The 26150-nt window shown below is 47.1% G+C and overlaps 2 protein-coding genes across 6 annotated transcripts in view; both read left to right on the top strand.

Moving 5' to 3' along the window:
- camkvl (CaM kinase-like vesicle-associated, like) overlaps positions 1-7143 on the top strand; it is a 32775-nt gene extending 25632 nt beyond the window's left edge. Inside the window, exons 4-11 of the mRNA XM_062458486.1 lie at positions 181-255; positions 1005-1143; positions 2537-2657; positions 3262-3337; positions 3558-3694; positions 3939-4017; positions 4129-4216; positions 5528-7143. Coding sequence (XP_062314470.1) covers positions 181-255; positions 1005-1143; positions 2537-2657; positions 3262-3337; positions 3558-3694; positions 3939-4017; positions 4129-4216; positions 5528-7060 — 2248 coding nt within the window. The 3' untranslated portion in view covers positions 7061-7143. The remainder of the gene's footprint in view (positions 1-180; positions 256-1004; positions 1144-2536; positions 2658-3261; positions 3338-3557; positions 3695-3938; positions 4018-4128; positions 4217-5527) is intronic.
- Positions 7144-8851: 1708 nt separating this feature from the next.
- Positions 8852-25741, top strand: uba1 (ubiquitin-like modifier activating enzyme 1). Of its 5 annotated transcripts, none has more exons than XM_062458478.1 (26): positions 8852-9081; positions 12653-12769; positions 13409-13467; positions 13679-13847; positions 14734-14868; positions 15778-15884; positions 15972-16062; positions 16211-16343; positions 17389-17486; positions 17608-17754; positions 17941-18117; positions 18520-18627; positions 18721-18801; positions 19052-19204; positions 20212-20377; positions 20666-20862; positions 20944-21008; positions 21179-21374; positions 21507-21581; positions 21691-21880; positions 22030-22118; positions 22211-22303; positions 22434-22625; positions 24060-24161; positions 24330-24430; positions 24593-25741. In XM_062458478.1, the coding sequence occupies exons 2-26, from the start codon at positions 12653-12655 to the stop codon at positions 24726-24728; spliced, it is 3177 nt and encodes a 1058-aa protein (XP_062314462.1). In that variant the 5' UTR covers positions 8852-9081; the 3' UTR covers positions 24729-25741. The 5 variants fall into 5 exon arrangements, with proteins under 5 accessions (XP_062314462.1, XP_062314459.1, XP_062314461.1 ...); XM_062458475.1 differs by having other exon boundaries at positions 21691-21892; XM_062458477.1 differs by lacking the exon at positions 8852-9081 and adding an exon at positions 9162-9308 and having other exon boundaries at positions 21691-21892.
- The last annotated feature ends 409 nt before the right edge of the window (positions 25742-26150 follow it).

Raw genomic sequence — 26150 nt, 5'->3', positions numbered from 1 at the left:
TGTCAACCCTTCTCTTTCGCTATTTATTTCTGTGGAGAATTTAGTCAATTTTTTGCCACTGACTTTCTGACGCAGTCAACCTGGCTATAAAAGCAAGTATAAAAGACAAAGTGCCCGAACTGTGGAGTTCTCTGCAAGGTTCTAACCTTGCAGCTTCTGAATCACTTCTGTTGGTTGCAGGGTCAACCACCCTAACATCTTACAACTGATCGACACCTTTGAGACCCGGAAGGAGTACTTCATCATCCAGGAGCTGTGAGTGCTGCCTTCTCTGCCAAACTCCTGGCCTTCTTGTATGTTTCTAAGTTAGTTAGTTAGTGTGTGTGTGTGTGTGTGTATGTGTGCGTGTGTGTGTGTGTGTTGGCAGGGGATGATCTTTTTATACCCTACTTTGTTCTCCCCTGGCAGTGATAGATAGGGAGTGTTAGGACAATTTGTCCTCAGTAACAACTTCTTCATTATCTGTAGCTTTCTTAAGCTCGCTCGCTGTGAGTGGTTCTCTATAGAGATCTCCCTGGATTGTTGCTCTGTAATGCACTTGTTCACGTCACCAGGTCAATACATTTCTTACCTTCCCTTGTAGTTACTTATGTGTCTTGGGCACGGTGTGTGTGTGTGTGTGTGTGTGTGTGTGTGTGTGTGTGTGTGTGTGTGTGTGTGTTGGTGTGTGTGTGTGTCTGACCTGATATTACAACACACAAATGGCACTTCTACAGCTCTGCACACCCCATGATAATCACACCACTATGTTCTGCTGTCTCCCCCAAATTAATCAAGTCGTTTAGAGAAATGACTGCAGTCTAACTGCACAGTTGGGTTAGCTCCAGGCTGGGCCAAGTTGATTGCTACACAAGTATTAAAAAACTCAATAGTTCACTTTGAAAACGGTGTTCGGTTTGTTAATGAAGGCTTACAATGGTGTATCTAATGTGTGTGTGTGTTTGTTTGTGTGTGTGTGTGTGCATCTGTCTGTCTGTGTATGTCCATTTGTGTGTGTGTCTCAGGGCCACGGGAGGAGATGTGTTTGACTGGATCCTGGATCAAGGGAACTACACAGAGAGGGATGCGTCGAACGTCATCCGACAAGTTCTAGAAGCAGTGGCTTACCTGCACTCCCTCAACATTGTGCATAGGAACCTGAAGGTATTTAGTATGGTGTGTGCAGTGTGTGCGCGTGTGCGTGCGCGCGCGCGTGTGTGTGTAAGCACGATCCACAGTTTCTAATGGCTCTTGGTCGTGCGTCTTGGAAAGCAATTTTTCGTATTTAGTAAACAGAACGTCTCTGTAGACTCATCAAGGCAATGCTTTGACATCTCCACTTACTACTTTAATGTTGCTAACAGCTCTCAATGCCAGAGTAAACACTGTCTTTATGGCTTAATGCAGTCTCCAGTGAAAAATAACCTCCCCACACACACCCCCACACACAACATAATTTAATATTTTCATCACAAGTCGTTAACATCACACAGAACTTAGATGGAGGAATGACTTCTTGTAGACCTTGGATAGCCTCTAGTGGTGGAAAGTATGAACTGCACACTGGGTATGACTGTCCTCTGAAAGAATGAACACCATATAACTCTGCTATTAAAGCTAGTCAGGTTCGGCTTTGTTCTAGATTAGTCCATTCTTGAGGGAAAGGTAGGCACCGTCAGGACAGCAGGGCTTTAAACTGCCAACCTTCTACATGATTTACCATTAGACCAAAAAGGTATTTGCCTCTAAAGATGGCCTGTGCCAACTCGCAATGCAACTTTGCTACATAGCTTAAATGTCACTTTTATTGAATGTGCCTTTAATATAAACAAACTAAAGTGACAGATTTTACTGTTATGGACGAGCTACTGTTGCTGGTCAGCAGACCAAAACAATTCCATTAGCCAAGCATCTAAACCAAAACCATTAGATAAACCCACTGAAACCATATTTATAGTAGGGCAGAGACTCTACTGAATAAAAAAGTGGCTCATTCAGTTTGCTTCATTTAAAGAGTAGGTCAAATCAGAAGACAGTTGACTTGAGTTCGTTGTGATTAATTGTCATTTGCCCGGGGACATGATTTGACGAATCAGATCAGATAAGGTTGGACGACTGCGGGTCTTGCTGCAATGATGGACTTGTCTTTTGAACTCAGAAGAGACCTGACATCCACAGTCTCGTACATACATCAGTCCTGAGGCATCCCTCTGCCTCACAGGAATTATTAAGGTCAGCAGGCATCAATCCCAAATCACCAGAAAGCTTCTGGAAGAAGGCTTATGGATTGTGTGTGTGTGTGTGTGTGCGTACTTTAGGCTTGTATGAATTGGTATGTGTGTGTACACAAGCTCCACACATTTGGGACATGTGGTTCAGGGGTTATAGGTGCAGATAGTTGGCATCCGGCGGCATTGTTTTGCCTTAAATGGTCTGGAAACTCTGGACATGCCCAGGAAAAGAGCCAGCTAAATATAATAGCTCCAAATAATAATTGTGCATCTCATGAATGCTTTCTCATGAGGTTACAGCTTATTGTTCTTGTTCTACTCCGCAGCTGGAGAACCTGATGTATTACACTGAGAACAACCACAAGAAAGTCGTTCTGCGTGACTTCTACCTGTCCAAGTTCGAGAACGGTTCCATCACAGAGCCCTGTGGAACACCAGAATACCTGGGTAAGGAATCCCCCTCGTCCTTAAGCCCGCATCCTCTCAACGTTCTCCTAAACTCCTTCAGTTAATCTCTCTGCTCTACAGTTACAAACTCTCTCTCTTTGGTTGGGACTGAAGTTAATGGTTATTATTCTTAAAGTCATCACACGCAGGTTATTTCCAGAAGGTTCATTTGAGAGGAGACTTATGGACTGTATTCCCAGCCTCAGTGCTTAGTGAAAGGCCAGAGCAGTCACTCACACCACAACATAATTAGAAAGATGAATCAAGAGAGAGAGGAGGGGATTGAACGACAGAGAGAGCAAATATACTTTTAAATTAGATGTTGTGATAGAAGTGTCACCATGAACTTTACAGTAGCAAACAAATAGTTCGAAAAAATTCTGCTCTCCTTCTCCCTCCCTCCCTCCCTCCCTCCCTCCCTCCCTCCCTCCCTCCCTCCCTCCCTCCCTCCCTCCCTCCCTCCCTCCCTCCCTCCCTCTCTCTCTCTCTCTCTCTCTCTCTCTCTCTCTCTCTCTCTCTCTCTCTCTCTCTCTCTCTCTCTCTCTCTCTCTCTCTCTCTCTCTCTCTCTCTCTCTCTCTCTCTCTCTCTCTCTCTCTCTCTCAGCTCCTGAGGTAGTGGCTCGTCACCGGTATGGTCGGCCAGTGGACTGCTGGGCTGTGGGGGTCATCATGTACATACTGTAAGTGACCACGACGTAGCGACACATTGACAGCCTCTCCCTCTCTCTTCTCCTCTCTCTCTCTCTCTCTCTCTCTCTCTCTCTCTCTCTCTCTCCCTTGTTTAATTCAGTTAGTGTTTTGACGGCATTGTTTGAAATGTTTTACATTTCAAAGCAAACATAAAAATAAAACAATTTCTCACCCCCCCCCTCTCTTTTCGCGGTCTTTATCTTCTGCCAGTCTATCGGGTAATCCTCCGTTTTACGATGAAACGGAGGAGGAAAACACTGATTTACACAATCGAATCATCTTCTGTCGCATCGTCGGCGGAGAGTTTGAGTTTGACTCCCCGTACTGGGACGACATCTCTCCTGCAGGTACAGCCTTTCACCACTAGAGGGGAGAAAAATACATACTTTTTAACAGTATCCCTGCATCGTAACGATCGTGATCAAGGCTGTTCAAGAATACTCAACCAACCATTTGATTAGCCTCGTAGACAAAATATAAGCGTTTGAAAGAGTCAAGTTTAAGATTTGTTTGTGCTAGTAAATGTATTTTTCTCTCTTCCTCTGTCTCCCTCACTCTGACTCCCTCTCTCGGTCTCCCTCTCTATCTCAGCCAAGGAGCTGGTGTGCAGGCTGATGGAGGTAGACCAGATGCTTAGGATTACGGCCCAGGATGCACTGTGGCATGAGTGGTACGCATAAACACACACACACATTCAATCGATCAGTTCAAATTTTTAAAATCTGTCTTAAACTGATAGTTGTTGTGTATGTGTGTATGTGTGTGTGTGTGTGTGTGTCAGGATTGCAGGGAATGGGGCCTCAGAGAAGAATCTGAAGGCAGGAGTGTGTGCCCAGTTTGAGAAGAACTTTGCCAAAGCCAAGTGGAGGGTAAGATCATAATGATGATATTAATGCTGATGATTAATGATGATGATAATGATGAACACAATGAAGATTAAAATGATGATGACAGTGATGATGATGATGATGATGATAGTCAGATTTTGCCTATGGCTGGACTGCCACGGTAACAGCCCTAACAGTCTTGATTCTTTCTCCTTGCATGTGTCCCAGGAGCTGAAGGTATTGTAGTTCTCCGTGAGGAGAGTGGGGGGGTTGGGGCAGAGAGACTCCCATACATATCCTACATGCTGTTTCCAGCTCAATACAGCAGCATAATCAACCAATTTCAAATAGTAAATAGAACTGGACATTCCCCCATTTCCATCCAGATGTAAGCATTTTGTTGACGTGAAAAGTCCATGTTCTGTGGAGCGTACAGAAAGGTTTTTAGTCCGGTTCCCCCCCCCCCGGTAAATGTCATCATGGGCGTGTTCCGTCTCTGGTCCTCCTTTCACTCAGCCTATCCCAACAGAGTTCCATCCGCCCCACCTCCGCCCTTTGTTGGGTGCATCTCAACTGCCCAAAATGGCTGCCACTTCTCTTGTCCTTTGCTTCCCTTCATCTGTGCTGCTCCCAGAGGACAACTTCCTCTGACGGAGGGCGGTACGCTTAGCTATCTACCCATCCAGATACTTAGAGGTGGGTGGAGATGAAGGGAAGGAGGTGAGATAAGGAGAGGACAAGAGGAAGCCAGTCTGGACTAGAGAGATGCAGTGATTGAGTATTTGGACCCTCTTATCATCCCTTTGAAGTTATTCCTGGCTCTCTCATTGACACCATACTGTGCCTTGGTACCGTATTAAAGCTGAACGCCAGCCATAACGGTCTGCAACAAACCAGCATCAAACCAAACATCTCGTGTTCCGACAGTCTTTGAAGATCTGTTGGAACACAGATCGGTGTCAGCAACATGGCTGAGCTCTCGCACCGCATTGCTTCTACCTTTTCGCGTTTAGCATATCTGCTAACGTGTAGGCGGTACAGAAGGGAATTTGGGTAGCTTCTGAAATAGGCCACAACCTCTCATAAGGAAGTAGTTGGCTCTATGTCTGCAGCGCTCACTTCACTAGAGCTTCACTCCCCTGAGAGATGGGTTTGCAGAGTGCCAAGTTTGATCTTGTACGATCAGACTGCCTGAAATGCCTCAATCCTGTTATCACTCAGCTCTGATGTAAATACGTAAACACTGTTGTGTGTGATCCAGTGCCTAAACAATGATGTCCCTAATGACCTCTTTTCTCTCTTTCGCTTTCTATCTATCTTTTTCTCTCTCTGCTGCATTTCTCCCCCTCGTAGAAAGCGATACGTGTCACGACTTTCATGCAGCGCCTGCGGAACTCGGAGGCCCAGAATGACGGAGCGGCGGTGGTTGGGAAGGGGAAAGGTGGAGGAGGAGGAGGAGGAGGAAAGGAAGACCAGGGGGCGCCACCTAGTGAGGGCCCGGGAGGGAAGGGAGGGGAGGGCGAGGGAAGGGTTGTACCGAGCGCCGGGTCTCCGGAGGTGACAGTGGAGAGCACCCCCACAGGGGAAGGGCCGGAGGGGGAGAGAAACGGGGGAGGAGGGGTGAGGAAGGGAATCCCCCTCAGCCCCTCAGTAGGGATATCCCCCTCGGCCACCAGCGACCCTCTCTCTCGGCCTGGCCAATTGCAAACGGCGCCATCCGGAGTGGAATCAGACAAGGGCGGGGCAAAGAGAGGCACCGTGGACGGCGCCAGAAAAATGGCGGCTGTTTTGGGGCAGAACAAAATGGTACCAGACACCAAAACATCTCCCGCCGTTACCCCTGACCCCACTGAACTCCCAGACTCCCTTGTGACCAAAGGGGCAGTCCCAGAGGCAGACGCCTCAACGCTGCTTAGCAAGGCTGGCAAGAAACACACGTCCACCTCCCCTGACACCCACAACCGACGCAAGATGGCCGCTACACTCCATGGCTCAGTCTCGGGCACCACCGCTACTACTGTCTCGGCCACAGCGCCCTCAACAGAGAGGAGGCCAGTGGTGCAGGACGGGGATAAGGATGAGAACGAGGCCAGCTGGTGTCAAACCCAGCTTCCGGAGGAAGTGGCTGAAAAACCAGTGGCGGTCGGGGTGGGGGCGGAGACAGTGGTGGGAGTGGCAGCCGAGGCGGTGTTAGGCTTGAGGGTTAGGGGCGATGTCAGCCCTGTGACGAGGCGGGGGACAGGAGTGAGGGTGGAGAGGCACAGTGCGGAGTTCAGCATGGCAAGGGGTGGGCCTACCCCGGCCCCTGGCTCCTACAGTGTAGGGAGCTCCGCTAGTCTGGGCCGCAGCGCCACCCCATACAACCCCGAGGTGGGGGCCATGGGGATGAGCATGACGGGGGGTTACGGGAGTCCTTACTGCTCTCTGTACACGGGCGGGGCGGGGATGGGGATGTACCGGGGTCAGCCCCAGGGAGGGGTGGGAGGGATTGGCAGCAGCAGCGACTGGCAGATGGACAGCGTGATCGAGCAGATCGAGAAGCAGATGGCGGCCGTGCTGGAGAAGATAGAGGGCGACATGCCCTCGCTGATGGAGCAGATCAGTGACTGCCCCCACGAGCCGCCCCGCGCCCGGAGCACCCACACCTCACCCATGGTGACCCGCGCAGGTTCCGCCGCCGCAACTCCCCCGCCCCTCCCTACCTCCCCCAGGCCCCCCCTGCCCTCCCTCCCCCACCTCACCATCCCCCCTCCCTCATACCCCCCGCCCTCCCCGCCCACCCAGTCCCCGGGCCAGTCAGGGGAACAGGAGGAGAGAGACGGCCAGCGGGGGGCTACGCTCTCCAGTCAGTCCCCGAGCGCCAGTATGGGAGGAAGGGGCCCGTGAGGCAGCATTGAGAGTATGTCTGGATTACAGAACAGAGGGACGAGGAAAAGACACTGCTGCATTTAGAAGCTTAACCCTTGTGCTGCCTTTACCGAATACAAAAACAAATAAAAAGCATTTTCTTTTAACCGTCGCGCTGTGGGGGGTGTGAGACAGCCAGACGGTTAAAAGAAAATGCTTCACTTTATTTTTGTATGAGGTAAAGTTGTCGCAACACGTGGGGGGGTCACAATGACTGAAGGGTCACAATGACCCGAAGACAACACAAGGGTTAAATGAGATGGACCAGTCGTCATTTCTACCATTCTAACTTTCCAACCACTAGATAAACAGTAACAATAATATAAAGACGTATTCTTTATGAAATTACTGAACCATCTTGGTATTTCTTTATTAAATTCCAACACTGAGATGAGAGAGGTGTGTCTCAACCGATTGACTTCCTGTTAGGGCACAATAGTTATGTGGATGGTCTCAACACTGTTTTTCTTAAACGTAACACATAATACACATGCACATGTGCACACCATACAATACACAGTTACATGCACATACAAACACACACAACTTTACATTGGAATGGTTTTGTCCAAATGTTGGTGAGATGGGATTTTCAAAAGAAAACGTCCCACCAAATTGGCTGCAATTGTTAATGTAATTGCCAGAAGGAAGTCAGGGCTACAGTTAGTATTTTTCTACGTCCATCAACGGAGAGGTGTTGTTTTCATTATCTGTAAATAAACCTAAAGTGACTAGATTGTTTATTCTTGCTCCACATCAATGTTTATCTCCACCTGTTCTCTACTTTTCCTCTTTGTGCATTTGTTCCTTGTTATTCCTGTGGGTATTTCTCCATATGAGATGTAGACTCTTCAGTTTTCAGAATGAAGGATGTGTGTGTGTGTGTTTGATAATGACATTTAGATACAAGGACGTATTATGTACATCACAGCTTCTATTTAACACACACACACACATACACGCACACAAACCTCTCACCATTCCCTCCCCCAAAAACAGAAGCTTGTTCATTTATCTTATTTTGTCAATACATTTGATGTTATTTACTGAACTATGCTGTATATGGCTTTATTCATGTTCCTGAGTCTAATGTGAATAATGTCTTGTCTTTCTAAACTGTATTTACCCCCTAATTTCTATTCAATGTTTCATAACACTGCAAATGTTGTGGTTCTTACCAGTCTTTTGGTTTTCCCCTTATTCTTATTTCTCTTCAAGTCTTGACACATTCTTCTTTGAATAAAAGTCTATAATTAAAGCATGTGGTTATGGTTTTTTGTTTCACCGAATTTAACCACAATTTAAAAAAATAAAACGGTAGACCCACCATAATTAAGAAATTATTCAAGATGCCGAAGTGTCAAATAACAGAACTTTAGCATGAGCACATTTCGACAATTAAGTCCAAAATATTATGGTTGACAGAAAGGTGGGTCGGCAATAGAATAGGCTACCTTTTTTCTATTTAGTCTATATACTATGCCTACATCTCCCATCGGCCTTTGGGCAAGGATCAGTCTACCGCTTGCTATGCAAAGGGGTGCAGCAAATAATTTACAATGCATTGTTATTTAAAATCACGCTTTTGAAATGCATTACAGTTGTTAATTGGGTTGTAGTTTAGTAAATCGATTTCATTTGATTATTTACTGCTTATACTTACCTGAGATACGTTCAACCGAAATAAAATATTATGTTTCTGTCATCCTTATTTTGGAATGGGTGGTTATTACTGCACTATGCACATGTTGGTTCTTTGCTTAGCTTTCAACTGAAGAAATCCTTGCGAGCGTGCAGGAGACCCTTGCAGTGCTGGATTAGCCGGGCAGGCAACAGTCCAGCTCTTCTCGGAAAGTCACGCAGATCCCGCCACTCTCTTTATATTACAAGTTTGCCATCTTCGAAACTGTAATCGCTAAGTTTGCTGTGAAAGCTGTTACCTACATATCAGGTTTATTTGTTTTGATACTAAGGACCAGGCCCGAGCAATATCGGATGTGGTGAGTTCTGCATACTTGTGTGGCGAATGTTAGAGTTTTGCTAGTTAGCTAGCAAACTTGGCAATTCGGCTAACGTTGGCAAGCTTACTTCCTCGCGACCTGGAAAAGTCGTTGGATTGGAATTCAATTTCGTTCACTTTTACGGTGGTGCTGGCGACCTAGCCAGCAAGCGACCAGCCTACATCTGCGAGCTAAGAACTACGCACTCGTTTTTAAATAAATAAAGGGTAAGCTAGTGAATGTCATCTAGCTAGCTGTGTATAACGTTAGCCAAATATCCAGAAAGATGGCTTAAACTACACTGATTTACAGAAAATGATGTCACGTTATTGTCTCGTTGATTGAAGAGACTAGACTACCTAGCTTGGTAGAAACAAACGCTAGATAAATGTGTGAAGACAAGCACTGCTAGCTAGTTGTTTTTAAATGCTAGTAGCGAGTAGCCTACAAACGTTATATTGACTGGCTACCCCGTTGTAGCTTAATGAGGATGCTCGTGCTTATGGGTAGATAATGTAAACCTCTGTTGGCTTTCAACGAAAAGCACTTTCAGCACCCAAAGTACCAAGAGAGGGTGACGGTTGACAAGTCTAGTTAACAATATCTGACTTGTACACAGTAAATGTAGCTGGGCTGCAAGCTTGATGGCAAATGTCAGTGGCAACAGCAGGGATTCATAGACCCTACCACCGGCCTCTTTTCTCGGCATGTGCACCCTAGATAGACGGCCCACACGGGCCTTTGTCATTTTCCAACCACCCCCTCCCCCAACTCAATTTCCTCATTTTGTTCAAGATCCTCCATTTGAACGTTAGCATTATAAGCCATAGGTCCATATAACAATCAAATGCACTAGATACACTAGGTACGGGATCTTGTCAGTTCTGTCCATTGTTAGAACGTGTGCCGCATGCAAACTTGGACAGGCTTGGGCTTCCCGGTTTTCAGTGTATTTTTTATGTCCTTGCCGGTTTAACGTTATTATAGTACTTTACCTGTAACTGATCCACAGTATTTGGTGCATAATGAATGTTATATTTGTGATATGCAACGTTGCCACGAGGAAGAGCGATATGATGGAGTTCAGCCATTGTCTTTTCTTGGTGGAACTGATTCTCAGCATCTTTTTACGTAGTCCTACAATTGATTCAGTTACCATATGCAATTAATAGCAAACCAACACCTATTTCACACCTAAAAACAAACAACATTTACTATACATTTTTTTCCGCAAAAGGATAGATGTCAGGTATACACATAGGTCTATATTTTAGTACGAGGCCAATCTTGCATGACGAGCTAGGTAATCCATAGTATATGGTCTAAGCTTTCTCTTGCAACACTTTTCATTATCAGCCCTTTGCATCTGTACGTGAAGTTGGCTTAATCAAGTGAGTTAATAAGTGAGATCATTCAAGTTTGATACTTCTCGTGCTTCATTGTAACGCACATTTTCTGGCAAGGGGCGGGACGTAGTGCTGTCCAGACTTCATTAGCCAATGAGTGGCGGAGTTAGTAGAAAGCACGCTGAGAGCCGCCGCTCTCAGCTCCTGCGTCACAACCCTCCGCCCATTCTACCGATCTGCCATTTTGGTTTTGTTCCTGAACCTGGATGCAGTCTGAAAGCCATCAACACGATCACACTGGACTTCCAGCGTAACGACATAGTGACTCGACAATATAGTCAAAGGCGCCTTTAACCGCACAACTTTTCTTTTTTAAATCTGTGAATTACGATAGTCGTTGTTTTAACATTGAGGCACACACAACCAGGAGCGGTTTGCATTGAGAAGGGACAGAGAAGAATTATTGGTAAGACAGACAAATCAATGAAGCACGAGTGTTATGTTAGCCTTTCATGAAAACAAATGAATTTTAGAGTGCAACCTCTTTTATGGCAGGTGTCGAGACCCGCAGGGTTGTTGTTAGCTACATACCTTACGTGTTTATATATGTAGCTACTTACATCCCAATGTATGCCAGCCAGCTATTTAATTTATCTAGCTAGCGATACAGCTGTAACTTGTGTACGGCACTAGTGGGTGTTAGGCCTAGGCCTGCTCGCGGATAGGCTACCTGTCCAGTGTTAGTAGTGCTAGCTTGCTAGCAAGCTTATAAGTTATTCATGTTCCTAGTGAACCCCGCAGTGATCCTGTCGGCAAATCACTTATCTGATTAGCGGCACATGACCTATATAGCTTTTGTGTCCGGAGTTTTGTTAACCGATGGTTGATGCCATTGTCACCAGCACACCAAACGTCAAATGAACTTGGTGAACAGAGAAGACAGTCATATGAAGCTTGGCTAGCAACATCGTGTCAGGGATATTTTCGTTGTTATCATTCAGCAAAACCGGATCTGCAAGATTTGAGTGTCTGTACGTACATTTTAACAACTTAATTAAAAAATTGTGTTTAATAGTAAGCACTACTTGGCTATCTTAAGCTTGTGGCTTTCCCAATTAATTAGTAGCAAGTAAGCACAAGCCGCATTGGATGCGGAAATACCGGCTATGCTTGCTCAGTGACTAGCTTACTGACACAAATCTACAGTGCGGCCTCATTTTAATTATTGTGTCCTCGGTGTGACTGCGCTGTTGATTTACTAGAAAAACGTTCCATATATAATATTTAAATCTTTATTATTGTCGGGCCAGCTGTAATATACTACGTTTCTGTGTCAATGTACAACCGCTAATGCCTTGTACTAGGCTACTTGTGTCCCCCTGGTTTCTATGCGGCCTTACCGCTTCACCTAGCGAGGCATTGTCAAGTGTTGCACCCTTTACTGCAGTGAAGTTTTAATGATTCAGCCTTTTTTCTTCAAGCGCTGTTCCGTGACAAAAACAATACCGGCTCATAAACAAACCGCCCCTATTAGTCTAAAAGGAGCCGATAATGCTTCTATTCATGTTTTTCCAGCCCTCGTTTCGTTTTCTACCAGATCTGTGCTTGGCGTGGCGCCAGCGCAGCTGCCCCCTAACCTAAAAATCACTTTCGTTCTTCACTAAAATGAATACGGTTACGCTTTGTCGTAGAAGTATAATGCTGACATAGATGCATTTAACAAAACGTGTCCGTGGCTTTCACATAATTCATGTCCCTGGTAGACGACAGTAATGATTTAAATTTCTGCTTAAGAGAACCCTGCCTTGTTTCTTGCCAAACTGGCAAAATTGGTACAGTGAGTGTCTTCCAATCAAATCAGTCTTATGTTAATGCGGAGACTCAGCTTGGCACGGTCTATATAATTCCTATCAGTTTTTTTTTTTGCCATTGGTTAAATGGAGGCCTTCGTAGAGTTGTCCAGTGCTGCTATTCAGAAGGTTACGGAACATACTGTGAGATGACTTGATTGCTTGTGTGTGGAGTTACAATAATGGAAACATTGCAGGGACGGGTTTGATTTTTTTTCTGGAATTTAGAGCATTGGACCATTTTGAATTTGTTACAAATCACTTAACTTTCAATAAATTCCTTGGGGATTTTCCATCCCTCTGCATGTGTATGGGGGTGGTGTGTGGTGAGCTATGATAACAGGTCAAGTATTGAGACGCGTGTGTGTGTTCCAGATGTCCAGCTCGCCGCTGTCCAAGAAGCGTCGCGTGTCAGGATCAGAGACGAAGACGGGATCCCACTGCTCCTCCTCCAACTCTGTCACAACTGAACTGCCCCACACACCCGCCAACGTGAGTCTAACTGTCACAACTGAACTGCCCCACACACCCGCCAACGTGAGTCTAACTGTCACAACTGAACTGCCCCACACACCCGCCAACGTGAGTCTAACTGTCACAACTGAACTGCCCCACACACCCGCCAACGTGAGTCTAACTGTCACAACTGAACTGCCCCACACACCCGCCAACGTGAGTCTAACTGTCACAACTGAACTGCCCCACACACCCGCCAACGTGAGTCTAACTGTCACAACTGAACTGCCCCACACACCCGCCAACGTGAGTCTAACTGTCACAACTGAACTGCCCCACACACCCGCCAACGTGAGTCTAACTGTCACAACTGAACTGCCCCACACACCCGCCAACGTGAGTCTAACTGTCACAACTGAACTGCCCCACACACCCGCCAACGTCAGTTCACTCACACACAATTCTATAGATGCGCAGACTCGCGCGCACACACGTTGTGTCAATTTGATAACACACTTGCACACAGCAATTTTCCTCGCTTTTAAGGTGATGCCTGCTAGCTAGCAACCAGCCTACATCTGCAAGCTAAAAGCTACGCAATACGTAAAAAATACGTGGTAAGCTAATAAATGTCATGAACAATAGCTGGTTTTGACTCCTGCTGTTTCTCTCCAGGGCATGGCTAAGAATGGCAATGATGCTGAGATCGATGAAGGCCTGTACTCCAGACAGCTGTAAGTCTTAAATTCAATACATATGCACTCACACCGTCACCGCGCACACACACACACTGGTTGTCTCACCTCTTCTACACACAAACATGGCTTTAGAACACCTCCCTTTGTTTGCCTCCCTAAAACATGGTCGGCTACATGTTCTGTATGTACTCCTGTTAGCGGGAGCCCCGCCCCCTGCTAAGTCCCCATGTCTCCTGCTCCTGTTTAGCTACGTGCTGGGCCATGACGCCATGAAGCGCATGCAGAGCTCCAATGTCCTGGTGTCAGGACTGCGGGGGCTTGGCGTGGAGATAGCCAAGAATGTCATCCTGGGAGGAGTCAAGAGTGTCACCCTGCACGACCAGGGAGCAGCCGAGTGGAGGGACCTCTCCTCACAGGTGTGTGTCTGTGTTTTATACAACAGTTTCCTAGTTTCACTATACTTACAACTACACATACTTAACTCCCGGAGTGGAACCTAGTGACGTAGTGGGAATGTAACTGATGAAAAAGGCCAGACCATAGCTCTGATTCAGTAGCAGTTGTAGAAGACTCTTGTTAAATGGCTTAAGAGTTTATGCTGAAGGCTCCAATGTTACCTAGCAGCAAGTTTGTATTGCAGTGCTCTCAGGTTGACCCATGTGACGCCTGTACTGCAGTTTTGGATTAATGTGGTTTCCACTGGGTCCAACCGTGCCGCAAATAAATACACCCACCCACTTATTTGGAGACAGTTTTTGCTTCAGGGCATTTCTGTGTTTGCTTATTTGTTCATGGTGATTTTAAAAGTAGTCTAGGGACCCAACAACCTTGCTGTGTAGGGCTGGGCGATATATAAATGTTTTCGATATCTCAATATGCGATATATCTCGATTTGTTTGCATTTGCTTTTGAATAATAAAAAAACATGGTTTTCTTTTGCCCCCTTTAGAAAAACTATTTCGATAGAACAGCTATTGTTACAAAGTACAAGATGTGTAGTGCAAATTTAAGCAGTAAAAAAAAAAAAAAAAAAAAAAAACTCCCTAACCTCACGTCTCTTGCTCGGGAATATGCAACAAGACGAAAAGGGGGCGTAATATTGGATGTTGGGCGTGTTCTTTGGGAAAGTATGATTGAATTTGAAATATTGGATATTCACAATATTTTCACATTTTACATCGTCGTAAAAATTATCGCGATATTATCGCTAATATTCGATATATCGCCCAGCCCTAGCGCTGTGTTTAGTCAACGCTTTGTTTGTTAACAACGTGTGTGTGTTAACGCTGCGTGTGTTTCTAGTTCTACCTGCGTGAAGAGGACCTGGGTAAGAACAGGGCTGAGGTGAGCCAGCTCCGCCTGGCCGAGCTCAACAGCTACGTCCCCGTAGCCGCCTACACCGGATCCCTGGACGACGAGTACCTCACCCAGTTCCAGGTACTGTTTGGTGGAGAGAGAGGGGTGTGAGTGAAAGAACTAAAGCAAACAGGGTTTCTCAGCGGCAGTCCTGCCAACTTGTATGCATGTTGCGTAGCTTTAGTGTTGTGCGCACTTGGTCTCAATTGACCCAGCCAGTGACAACAAGCATTAAAGATATGAAAGGGCGACTTATTGTAATATCACTTTTGTAGTCAAGATTCCATCCCCTGACTGTCGCTCACAGAACAGACTGGACAGATATCTGTTTCACACACTGATGCAGAGGTATAGTGCTAGGATGTAAGCCGAACAGTGAAAGTTAAGACAGAGTTGGGGGCTTTTTGAAGAAATTGGTTTACATTTTTTATTTTAAAAGTACATTCAGGGTTCCCACAGGCCCTTTAAAGTTAATGAATTCAAGAAGAGGGAGAAGGGGAAAAAAAAAATCAAGATCTTGAAGCTTTTTGAATATAGACATAAATTGCCTTTGAAATAGCTTGAATTGATATATTTATAAATATAAAAGTACATCAAAGAGAATAGAAATTAAAGTGCTATGTGTTGGAGATGGCAAGAGACCCCAGCCTGCCAATACTGAAACACATTCAAGCCTCTCCCTCTTTTTTAATTGTCTGTGAGCTTCTGTAAAGCCTCCCTAGTCCTCATTATAAAAGTTCTCAGCGTTAAAACAGTCATTAACCTTGGTCTGGGTCCCCGGAAAGACCTTAAAGTCCATGACTCATGTTAAGAAGGTGTGTGAACACACATTTACAAACACGCTGTGCTTACAAATTAGCCACCTAATCAATATTTCACATACAAGCACAACCATTTCAGGTGTCAGCCTCGATTTCAGGTGTCAGCCTCGAATTCAGGTGAATGTCTAGGATTCGGCAGGTGTGTGTGTTAATTCGGTTTGTATCCTAGGTCATCGTGTTGACAAACTCCAGCATCGAGGAGCAGCAGCGTGTGGGAGAGTTCTGCCACAGCAGGAACATCAAACTGGTCATCGCGGACACACGGGGCCTCTTCGGGTACCTTCCCCTTTCCTCCTGACACCATCCCAGCCATGCCAGCGGTTTTGTGTGTCTGTAACGCATGTTGCCCCTCTGGTCTCGCAGGCAGTTGTTCTGCGACTTTGGCGATGACATGTTGGTGCTAGACACCAACGGAGAGCAGCCCTTGAGCGCCATGATCTCCATGATCACCAAGGTTCGTCTCCAACCCCCCTGAACACCTCTCAGCTTAGCCCTAGCATCGCTGCTTCATATCCTCATTTACCTATTGGCGATGGACTGAGGTTAGCGCTCCTAAAGTCTGATGTGCGATGGCTTCTCTCTCCGCCTCGTCTCTGGGTCAGGACACAGCTGGCGTGGTGACGTGTCTGGATGAAGCCCGTCATGGGTTTGAGACTGGCGACCACGTGAGCTTCACCGAGGTCCAGGGCACCACGGAGCTCAACGGCTGCCAGCCGGTGGAAATCAAGGTTCTGGGTAAGACTTCCTGTCTCTGAACCCACCTCCCGAACATTACATTCAGCATATTGGTCCCAAGTCATTAGTCAAACAATATCCAGGGCCTTTTTATTATAATCTATATTTTATATATGTCATTATTCATATCTTTAAACTGCATCCGGTTTCCTGTAATGGTCTTAATGTGTTTAGAACTTGATTGGAATCTTTGTGTGGCAATGGGATTGGACAGTGTTTAGAAAGCATCGTAAAAGGTTAAATGGTTCACGGCGCTTGCAAGAATGAAAAAAAACCAAGCCATTAAGTCTTAGCAACTCTCTGTATACTTCCGAAATGTGTCAACACATAGATCTTGGGAAGTTCCCAGAAACTCTGTGAGCTCCACCGTTGTGTGAAAGATCATCTTTACTCTCGCTTTTTAAGTTCCTCTGTAGATCTCTCTATGGGAGAACATACAGAGGCCGCTACTGAGGCATATTGCCCAACCAAAGAAAATTAATTGCCTCCTAAATAAATAACTGGAGGCCTAAGGAACAGATTGTAACTCAGTGCCCCAACATCATGTGATGGGGAAGTCTTTTAGTGGTGCAGAGTGGAGGGATGGTCAGGATGGAGGGGCTGATGAACAGCCAGAAATGGAGAGAGATGCTGAAGAAATCCTGCTTTAGAGTTGCACAACGGCAGACTGGGGCAATGGTTAACCTTACAGCATGAAGACAACCCAGAGCTCACTGCCAGGGCTATGTTGCCATGACAGCGGGAAGAGTGTCTGAATGTCCCTGGGTGGCCAAGGCCACAAGGACACTGTTCTTCCAATTTAAATTAGGGTTTATTACAAAATGTAGAGTGTGATTTATATTTTGTGTATTAAAAGGACTGTATTCTCTGTAGAGGAAGTATCTTTACACAATACTCATGTCAGTAACCAAAGTTGGGCGTGTCGGTGGTAAATCGTTTTCCCTCAAGGGAGAAAGTACAGGAAAAGTCTGAATTCCGGACTTCCCTTTTCAAACGTTGATTGTGTGTGAGTAATAATGTGTTCTAAATCCTTCCTCTTCCCCAGGTCCCTACACCTTCAGCATCTGCGACACCACTGGCTTCTCTGACTACGTGAGGGGGGGCATTGTCTCCCAGGTCAAGATGCCAAAGAAAATAGCTTTCGTAAGTGGCTGCCATCTTCCTCTCTCTCTCCTCCCCTGTCTGGCTGTTATCGTGGCGTCAGTCTTGCTCCCTCCATCTCCCCCTCTGCTCTCTTAATCCGCCTCTCCCATTACCTCCGCAGAAATCCCTCTCTTCCTCCATGGCGGAGCCTGAGTTTGTGCTGACAGACTTTGCCAAGTTTGACCGTCCGGGACAGCTGCACATTGGCTTCCAGGCCGTCCACGCCTTCCAGAAGAAACACAGCCGCCTGCCCAAGCCCTGGAACCAGGTCAGCCTCAGGACGCTCAGCTCCATATACACTCACGTGCTCCAACACTTTCGCTTTCTATCTCTTTCTCCCTCCCTTTCTCACACGAGTCTTTCCCTGAGAGGATTACGGGGAAGTTATTTTCCCTCCGTTAGCTCACTGTTAAATTGGGTGTTTGGTGACTCGACGTGTGTGTGTGTGTGCCAGGCTGACGGAGATGAGCTGGTAGCGTTGGCCAAGGAGGTGAACGGTGCCCAGACGGGCGTGGCTAAAGTGGAGGAGCTGGACGACGCCCTCATCAAACAGCTAGCCTTCGTCTCCAACGGCGACCTGGCCCCCATCAATGCGTTCATCGGTGGACTGGCTGCACAAGAAGTCATGAAGGTCAAACAAAAACCGCCCTGTCAGCGACAAATTAGCCTTATGTTTGATGGAGCTGTACGAGCAGACGCGTGTATTGCTGTATGGAGGGAAATCAATGCTCAAGTCTGTGTTTGCTTTATACCTGACCTGAAAGCTTTTGTTTACTTGACGGTGCTTCATGCAGGCTCAGTGTCCCAGTCTGTTATCATTGTGTTGTTAGGAATGGTTTATCTCTAAGCAGTCAGCATGCTCGGACTTGCTGCGATGATTATTTGCATGGCCCCCGTTTCTGAGGACTGCTGTCACAGCCTGTTAGTTTGGTCCCAGGGTTGTAAACACACTTCTTGCTAGAACATTCCCGTCACCTATCGTTTTGTGTACGCGTGCTCTCCAATAACGGTCCCTGTTTTCCTCTCTCCTCAGGCTTGCACAGGGAAGTTCATGCCAATCATGCAGTGGCTGTACTTCGACGCCCTGGAGTGTCTCCCTGAAGACAAGGACGTGGTGCTCACAGAGGAAGAGTGCGCCCCTGTGAGTGAGCAAGAGCGCAAACCCAAAATGCCTTCAGACATGCACCACCTGGTGAATCCTAGACGATGACCCCTTGTGTGTCTTTGTCTCCAGAGGAACTGTCGTTACGACGGCCAGCTTGCCGTGTTTGGCACCAAGCTGCAGGACCTGCTGGGCAAGCAGCGCTACTTCCTGGTGAGTTTCCTCCCGAGAACCCCTGCTGTGCGTCTTTTAGAGGAGGGAGCTAGGACCCATGGGGCTTTGGAGCCCATGGAACCGCCAACGATAGCATCCCTACGAGGCTCTCAACATTCTATCACTGCTTGAGAGATGATTCCATGTCAGTGACTAAGCATGGCATTGTTCCATCCTGAGAATCCATTCTCCCCCCCCAAAAAAATCAGCGAGTGAAAACCTTTTTACGTGACCCTTTGACCCCTTCCAGGTCGGTGCCGGTGCCATCGGGTGTGAGTTGATGAAGAACTTCGCCATGATGGGCCTGGCCAGCGGAGAGGGCGAGGTCATTGTGACGGACATGGACACCATCGAGAAGTCTAACCTGAACAGACAGTTCCTCTTCAGACCCTGGGACGTCACGGTCAGTCAGCATGAAGCATTCATTGCTAATGGGGGTTTCCATCTGTGGCTAATGAGTTAATGTCTGTAGCTAATGGGTTAGCAAATATGGCTAGAGGGGTGGGTTGTATTTGTAGCTAACTAGTTAGCATGTTTGGCTACTGGGTTTCCATCTCTAATGGATTAGCATTGGTGGCTAATGTGTAAATATCTGGAACTAATGAGTTGGCTAATATGTTAGCATCTATGGCTATGAGTTAATGTCTGTAGCTAATGGGTTAGCAAATATGGCTAGAGGGGTGGGTTGTATTTGTAGCTAACTAGTTAGCATGTTTGGCTACTGGGTTTCCATCTCTAATGGATTAGCATTGGTGGCTAATGTGTAAATATCTGGAACTAATGAGTTGGCTAATATGTTAGCATCTATGGCTAATGAACCGCAGCACAGAAACCTCTTGTGTAGCATTATGGATGTAGGTTCAGCATGTATGGCTAAAGGTTCTGTTAATGGGTTGTAAGAAGTGAGTGGAGGTGTCTGTAATGGCTGGTGTCTGTAGACCCTCCTGTCAGCTCTAACGGCTCTAGCTCAACAAAATTACACAGGAAGAGAGAGCCATTCATGTTGCGTTTCTGCCAGTGGTCTGTTCTGCGTGTTCTGATTAGAGGATTGCGATAGAGAATCTGAGGAAATGTGATGGTTAATAATGCTCCTTGTGTGAGAGATCTAATACTAAGACACCTGGAGGCGATGATTATGAAAGCAAAATGTTGTTGTGGTGAGGAAGCAAAATTGAAGTAAAAAAAAAAAAACAAGAAAAAAGCTAATCTAAAATGTTACGATGAAGCCATTAAGATTATCCAACATCAGTAGATTGTGTGTGAAATATTTTAAAACCATTGTTAAATAAGAGCTATTAGATAAGGAAAATGGATCACCACAAAACACACAGTGACAGCAACCCTGCTTGGGGTGGGGTGTGGGTTGGTAACGGTGGGTAATTGTGTGTGTCTGTCTGTGTGTCTGAGCAGAAAATGAAGAGCGATACTGCAGCCGCGGCGGTGAAGCAGATGAACCCCTCCTTCAGGATCACGGGCCACCAGAACCGGGTCGGCCCCGACACCGAGAGATTCTATGACGACGAGTTCTTCGAGAGCCTGGACGGCGTGGCCAACGCGCTAGACAACGTCGACGCACGTAAGAACCAGCCATGGGAGAGCCGTCACATCGACAGGAAGATGGCACGCTATTTGATGATGCTCAGTCATATTGATTAATTGTTCATTTTACCCATGAGCATCCTGCTCCCATCTTTTCTTTCCAAATTTTTTTCCTCCTTCCTTTTTTCCTTCCATTCATCCTTCTCTCTCTCTCTCTCTCTCTCCTCTTCCTTTCATCCTTCTCTCTCTCCTCCACCTTTCATCCTACTCTCTATAACTTCATCTCTCCTTCTCTCCTCACCTGCTGTGCTGTGCTCCTCCTCAGGTATGTACATGGACAGGCGCTGTGTGTACTACCGGAAGCCCCTGCTGGAGTCTGGCACCCTGGGCACCAAGGGCAACGTGCAGGTGGTCATCCCCTTCCTCACAGAGTCCTACAGCTCCAGCCAGGACCCCCCGGAGAAGTCCATCCCCATCTGCACCCTCAAGAACTTCCCCAACGCCATAGAACACACCCTGCAGGTAGGACCTCGCATTGACGCTTGCGCGTGCGCGCGCACACACAGCTGTAACGTGCTTGACTGATTCTCTCTCTCTCCCCAGTGGGCTCGTGATGAGTTTGAGGGGCTGTTCAAGCAGCCATCAGAGAACGCCATGCAGTATCTAACGTGAGTTGGTGCTGTTGCCATGGAAGATTCCAGTAAAAGGGGGAGAGAGTCCCCCTTTTCCCCACATGAGGGCACCATCAACTTCACTATCTAAAATGCTTGTGTATTTCACGAGAGACATGTCCATCATTATGTGAGGAGTAACTAACCTCCACCCCCCCACCCTCCAGAGACCCCAAGTTCCTGGAGCGCACCCTGAAGCTCCCCGGGGCCCAGCCTCTGGAGGTGCTGGAGGCCGTCTACAAGAGCCTAGTGGCAGACTGCCCCCGCAACTGGGCCGACTGCGTGGCCTGGGCCCGCAACCACTGGCAGGTCCAGTACAGCAACAACATCCGCCAGCTCCTCCACAACTTCCCCCCGGAACAGGTACCACACACACACACACACACACACACACACACACACACACACACACACACACACACACACAGTGGGTTTATAATACAACTGCATCCTGCGTTGGATCACAATGTCTTTGTCTCAACCCTTCCTCCTCAGCTCACCAGCTCTGGCGCCCCCTTCTGGTCTGGTCCTAAAAGATGTCCTCATCCCCTGGAGTTCAGCACCAGCAACGTGAGGCAGCTGATCTGAGCGTCCTCTCACAGGCTAATAGAGGAAGAACTTACTTTTCACCATGTCCCTTCTACTACTTGACCAATCTCCCTCTGCCCCCTCCCTCCAGGACCTCCACATGGACTACGTTCTGGCCGGCGCCAACCTGTTTGCCCAGAGCTACGGGCTGCCAGGCAGCCGGGACCGCGCCGCCATGGCCAAGCTGCTGGAGAGCATGAACGTGCCCGTGTTCACGCCGCGCTCGGGCGTCAAGATCCACGTGTCGGACCAGGAGCTGCAGAGCGCCAACGCCTCTGTGGGTAAGAGTGACTGTAAGCAGCAACATCCACCGCCTGCTCCTGCAGCGCACATTCACTCGTTTCGGGGGAAGGGCTGAATCTAGCATGCGGTGCCTCCTTTTTGAGGTTGGGCGTGTTTGGACCTCACGCGCGTGTGTGTGTGTGTATAGATGACTCCAGACTGGAGGAACTGAAGACGATACTTCCCGGCCCAGAGGCATCTTCCAAGTTCAAACTGGCTGCCATCGACTTTGAGAAGGTAACCCGTCGACCCTTCCTGTCTCCCCCGTTTCTCAACCCCATCACCTTGTTGCCTTCACGTCTTGCTAACGTCTCGGTCGCCCCCCCCAGGACGACGACAGCAACTTTCACATGGACTTCATCGTGGCGGCGTCCAACTCGAGGGCGGAGAACTACGACATCCCCCCCGCAGACAGACACAAGGTGGGCAACACACACACATCTCTCTCCATTTCTAAAAACCAAGCACCATGTAGCCTCCAAACCCCCCTGGCACGCTCCTCCAGCCAGCCTAACCCTCCCCCCACCCCTTCCCCCTGTGTGCTGGGCGCAGAGCAAGCTGATTGCTGGGAAGATCATCCCAGCCATCGCCACCACCACCGCCTCCGTGGTGGGCCTGGTGTGTCTGGAGCTGCTCAAGATCGTCCAGGGCCACAAGAAGCTGGAGTCCTTCAAGAACGGCTTCATGAACCTCGCCCTGCCCTTCTTCGCCTACTCCGAGCCCATCGCTGCCCCCAGCCACAAGGTGTGTGTGTGTGTGTGTTCACGTTCCCAGCATGCGAGATAAAGTACATACGGTGAATCTACTACATGTGTGTGTGTGTATATTAGGGGTGAACGATATATCGACTCGATATCGTTTTTGCGATATCAGGTTGTGCAATATTAATATTGAAAATGTCCCGAAAAGTATGCGATATTTTGTGGAGCGATGCGCCGGGGGCTGTGTGTGATAAATTTAAATCCTTCCTATTTCATTGGCCAGTTGCCCTGTCACACATGCACACTTCGACAGCGCAAGTGAAGAGGGAGATAGACAGCGAAATAAAGAAGTGAAAGGACAGAGTGCGAACTGCGAATCGAGTGTGTGGAGCGAAAGGAAAGAGACAGAAAAGTACGAATATGAGTGTGGCTCAGGGAGACGACTAAATTATGGAGATTGAAGAGGAAACGTTAGAATCCAAAAATAATGCCTCCTCTCCAGCGTGGAAATACTTGGGCTTTAAGCCAACAGATGTTGCTCAGGCTAATGCACTATGTAAAACGTGCCGTATGGTGGTACAGCGTGTAAGAGGCAATACAACCTTTTTTCTCAACTCAAAAAACACCAAAAGACACTGTCTGAGTGCACAGTAATATCCCATAAAAATCTGCCACAGTTAATACGCCAGAGCTAGCAAAAGCAAACATCGCTAGCAAGTGGTACTAACTACGACAAGAGCTCCAAGAGACATACCAAAATCACCAATGCTGTGACATACTATTTGGCCAAAGACATGATGCCCATTTATACAGTCGATAAAGAGGCTTCAAGAAGCTTCTGAATGTACTGAATAAAAGATAACAAATCCCATCCCGATATTTGTTATACTGAAAACTGCATTCAAAGACTCCACTCTGTTTCATTCTACTTTACTGTGGCGAATATGGAAAGGAAATCCTTTTGTTCATAATCACATTGTGAATGTAAATGTCAGTTTAACTACTAGGCTAAGTTAATAACTTCTCAGCAAGTTATTTTGAAGTTTAACAGCCTGACTTCATTGATCAGTTGTTTGGGTCTGCTGCAGCACTCAAAAGAGCAGTCAAACTGAGCATTTGATTTGACATGGCTTGAAAATCTTGCTAGCTAACATGTCCAAAAACCGTTGAAATTAACTGTTTTTCATAAGTAATCATATACTTTTTGTACATTACAATTACATTTAGGGTGTTAATTATACAAAAAACAAAATTTTGACATAGAACTGATTTTCGATCTTTTTTGGCTTAGCCAACAATGAGCGGCCGCGACATCCGACGGGTTCTTGCAGACCGCCACACGTTTAAGAATATTGAAATGAATATCGATATCGCAATATTCATGCTCAATATCGCAATATCAAATTTTTTCAATATCGTGCAACCCACACACACACGTGTTAGCAGTGTCTGTCTCCTAACTCGTGTTTCTCCTCAGTACTATGAGATAGACTGGACGCTGTGGGACCGCTTCGAGGTGAAGGGCCTGCAGGCTAGCGGAGAGGAGATGACACTACGACAGTTCCTCGACTACTTCAAGGTAGGCAGTGTGTGCGCGTGCGAGTGTCGTAGCCTCCTTCAGGGCTTTGGGGGAAACCTGGAGGTTTGTTTTCAGGGACGAGGGACCTCCTCCTGCTTCTCACTGTGGTTGTCCCTCCCTCTCTCCCTCCCTCTCTCCCTTCCTCCCTCCCTCCCTCTCTCCCTTCAGAACGAGCATAAACTGGAGATCACCATGCTCTCTCAGGGAGTGTCCATGCTCTACTCCTTCTTCATGCCTGCCGCCAAGCTCAAGGAGAGACTGGAGCTGCCGTAAGTGTCTCTCACGTGCCAACATTTAACCTACTAACACAGAGGTTAACTCTGGCCAATATCCACATTTTTTGTGTACATATGATACGAGCAAGAAGACTTGATAGTTGAGCGTTCGGACAACAATCTGCTCACTTGGCGCCCTCTCCTTCTCCCACACAGGATGACGGAGATCGTTACCAAGGTGTCCAAGAAGAAGCTGGGCAAGCACGTGCGGGCTCTGGTGTTTGAGCTGTGCTGCAACGACCTGACGGACGAGGATGTGGAGGTGCCCTACGTTAGATACACCATCCGCTGATCCCCCACCCCCCCCCCATCTACAGACAGAGCGGGGGGGGGGGGGTGGAGGAGACGGGGACCCTCATCCCGGGGAGAGGGGGGGCCGTGCTCTCTGAGATCCATCCTTCTCAGACTTGGTGGTTATTTGGAGTGGGGCGGGCGGGCTTGGAGGGGGGTAGAGCATGTGTACCTGACCTGTGACTTATCTCTGTACCCGAACCTCTGCTCTCTCTTTTTTTTTTTTTTATGCTGAGCTTTGGTCTTACTGCACTCACCCTCGTCCCCTCCACCCCTACCCCTACCCCTGACAGGCCAGCTGCCTCCCCCCCCTGGTCACGCTCTGCTCCCTCCTCCTCAGTAAGGGTTCCTCGCTCCCCCACCTCCTTGTTCTCTCTCCTTTTGTCGCTGCCCCTCCTCCCTCCATCCTTGTCTTCAACAACTCGCCCCCCCCCACACCACCCTTTTTTTATTTTTTATAAACACAAGTCATGAAGGGAGACCCCCGTAATGCCAAAAACAACTTGCCTCGCCCTCATCAAAACAATAATTCACTGCCTTTTAATTCGAGGTGGACGCCTAAATTGGATCCTCGAAGTGAAAATCCACATGCGAGAGTAAATTCACCCACCCAGGGCTGGTACATTAGTCTCACCCACCCAGGACCCTGCCAACGGTGGCAGTCAGTTGTTTAAACGCCCCCTATCCCTCCACGACCGCCCCTCCCCAACCTGTCAGTTGACTCTTTGGGTGGGTCGGGCCCACAATGGGGACTTGCACATGACTTGAGTTTTCATCTTATCTCTCCCCCCCCCCCCCTCCCTTTTTTTCTTCCATGTTTTATTGTTAATTTTCTATTTTATTTTGAGACAGACTTGTGGAACACACACACAAACAACCTTGTAAAACATAAACTGTCTTCTTTCTACTTTGTTCAACTCCAGATTACATTACAGTGTAAGAGCAAAGGCAATGACTTATATCCTGTGATGGGAGTACTTAGTGTGATGATAGTGAATAAAAATGTAAAAGATGTCTCCGGTCTTCTTTGAATTATTTTTCAAAGTGAGTTTGGAACTGAAGCAGATGTATTGCATCCTCCTGTAAATGTATTGCCTCTTAATAACTAATAATAATAACTGTTCCTTTTAATACATTTATCTTTGGGTTGGTCACATTTACTATTTGGACATATTCTACACACAGACATTGGGTGAATATGGTTAAAGCCCTTCATTTAACAAAATGTGAGGGTTTGCATTGATGGTAGCTGTAGTTATGAACAAATTCTACTCAGTCTCCAGGAAGTAAAAAAAAAAAAAAAAAAAGGATTCACCTATACACTTTTTTATTTCACTCCTATACCCTTGTTTCAAATAAATGTTCCTTTTGTCTCGTCTTACTGCAATTTGCATATTTTCTAACCTCGATGAGTCACAACAAG

Source organism: Osmerus eperlanus, chromosome 4 (assembly GCF_963692335.1).
Source record: "Osmerus eperlanus chromosome 4, fOsmEpe2.1, whole genome shotgun sequence".
Taxonomy (NCBI): Eukaryota; Metazoa; Chordata; class Actinopteri; order Osmeriformes; family Osmeridae; genus Osmerus; species Osmerus eperlanus.
The sequence above is the reverse complement of the archived record's forward strand: the minus strand, read 5'-3'. Positions and strand labels throughout refer to the sequence as shown.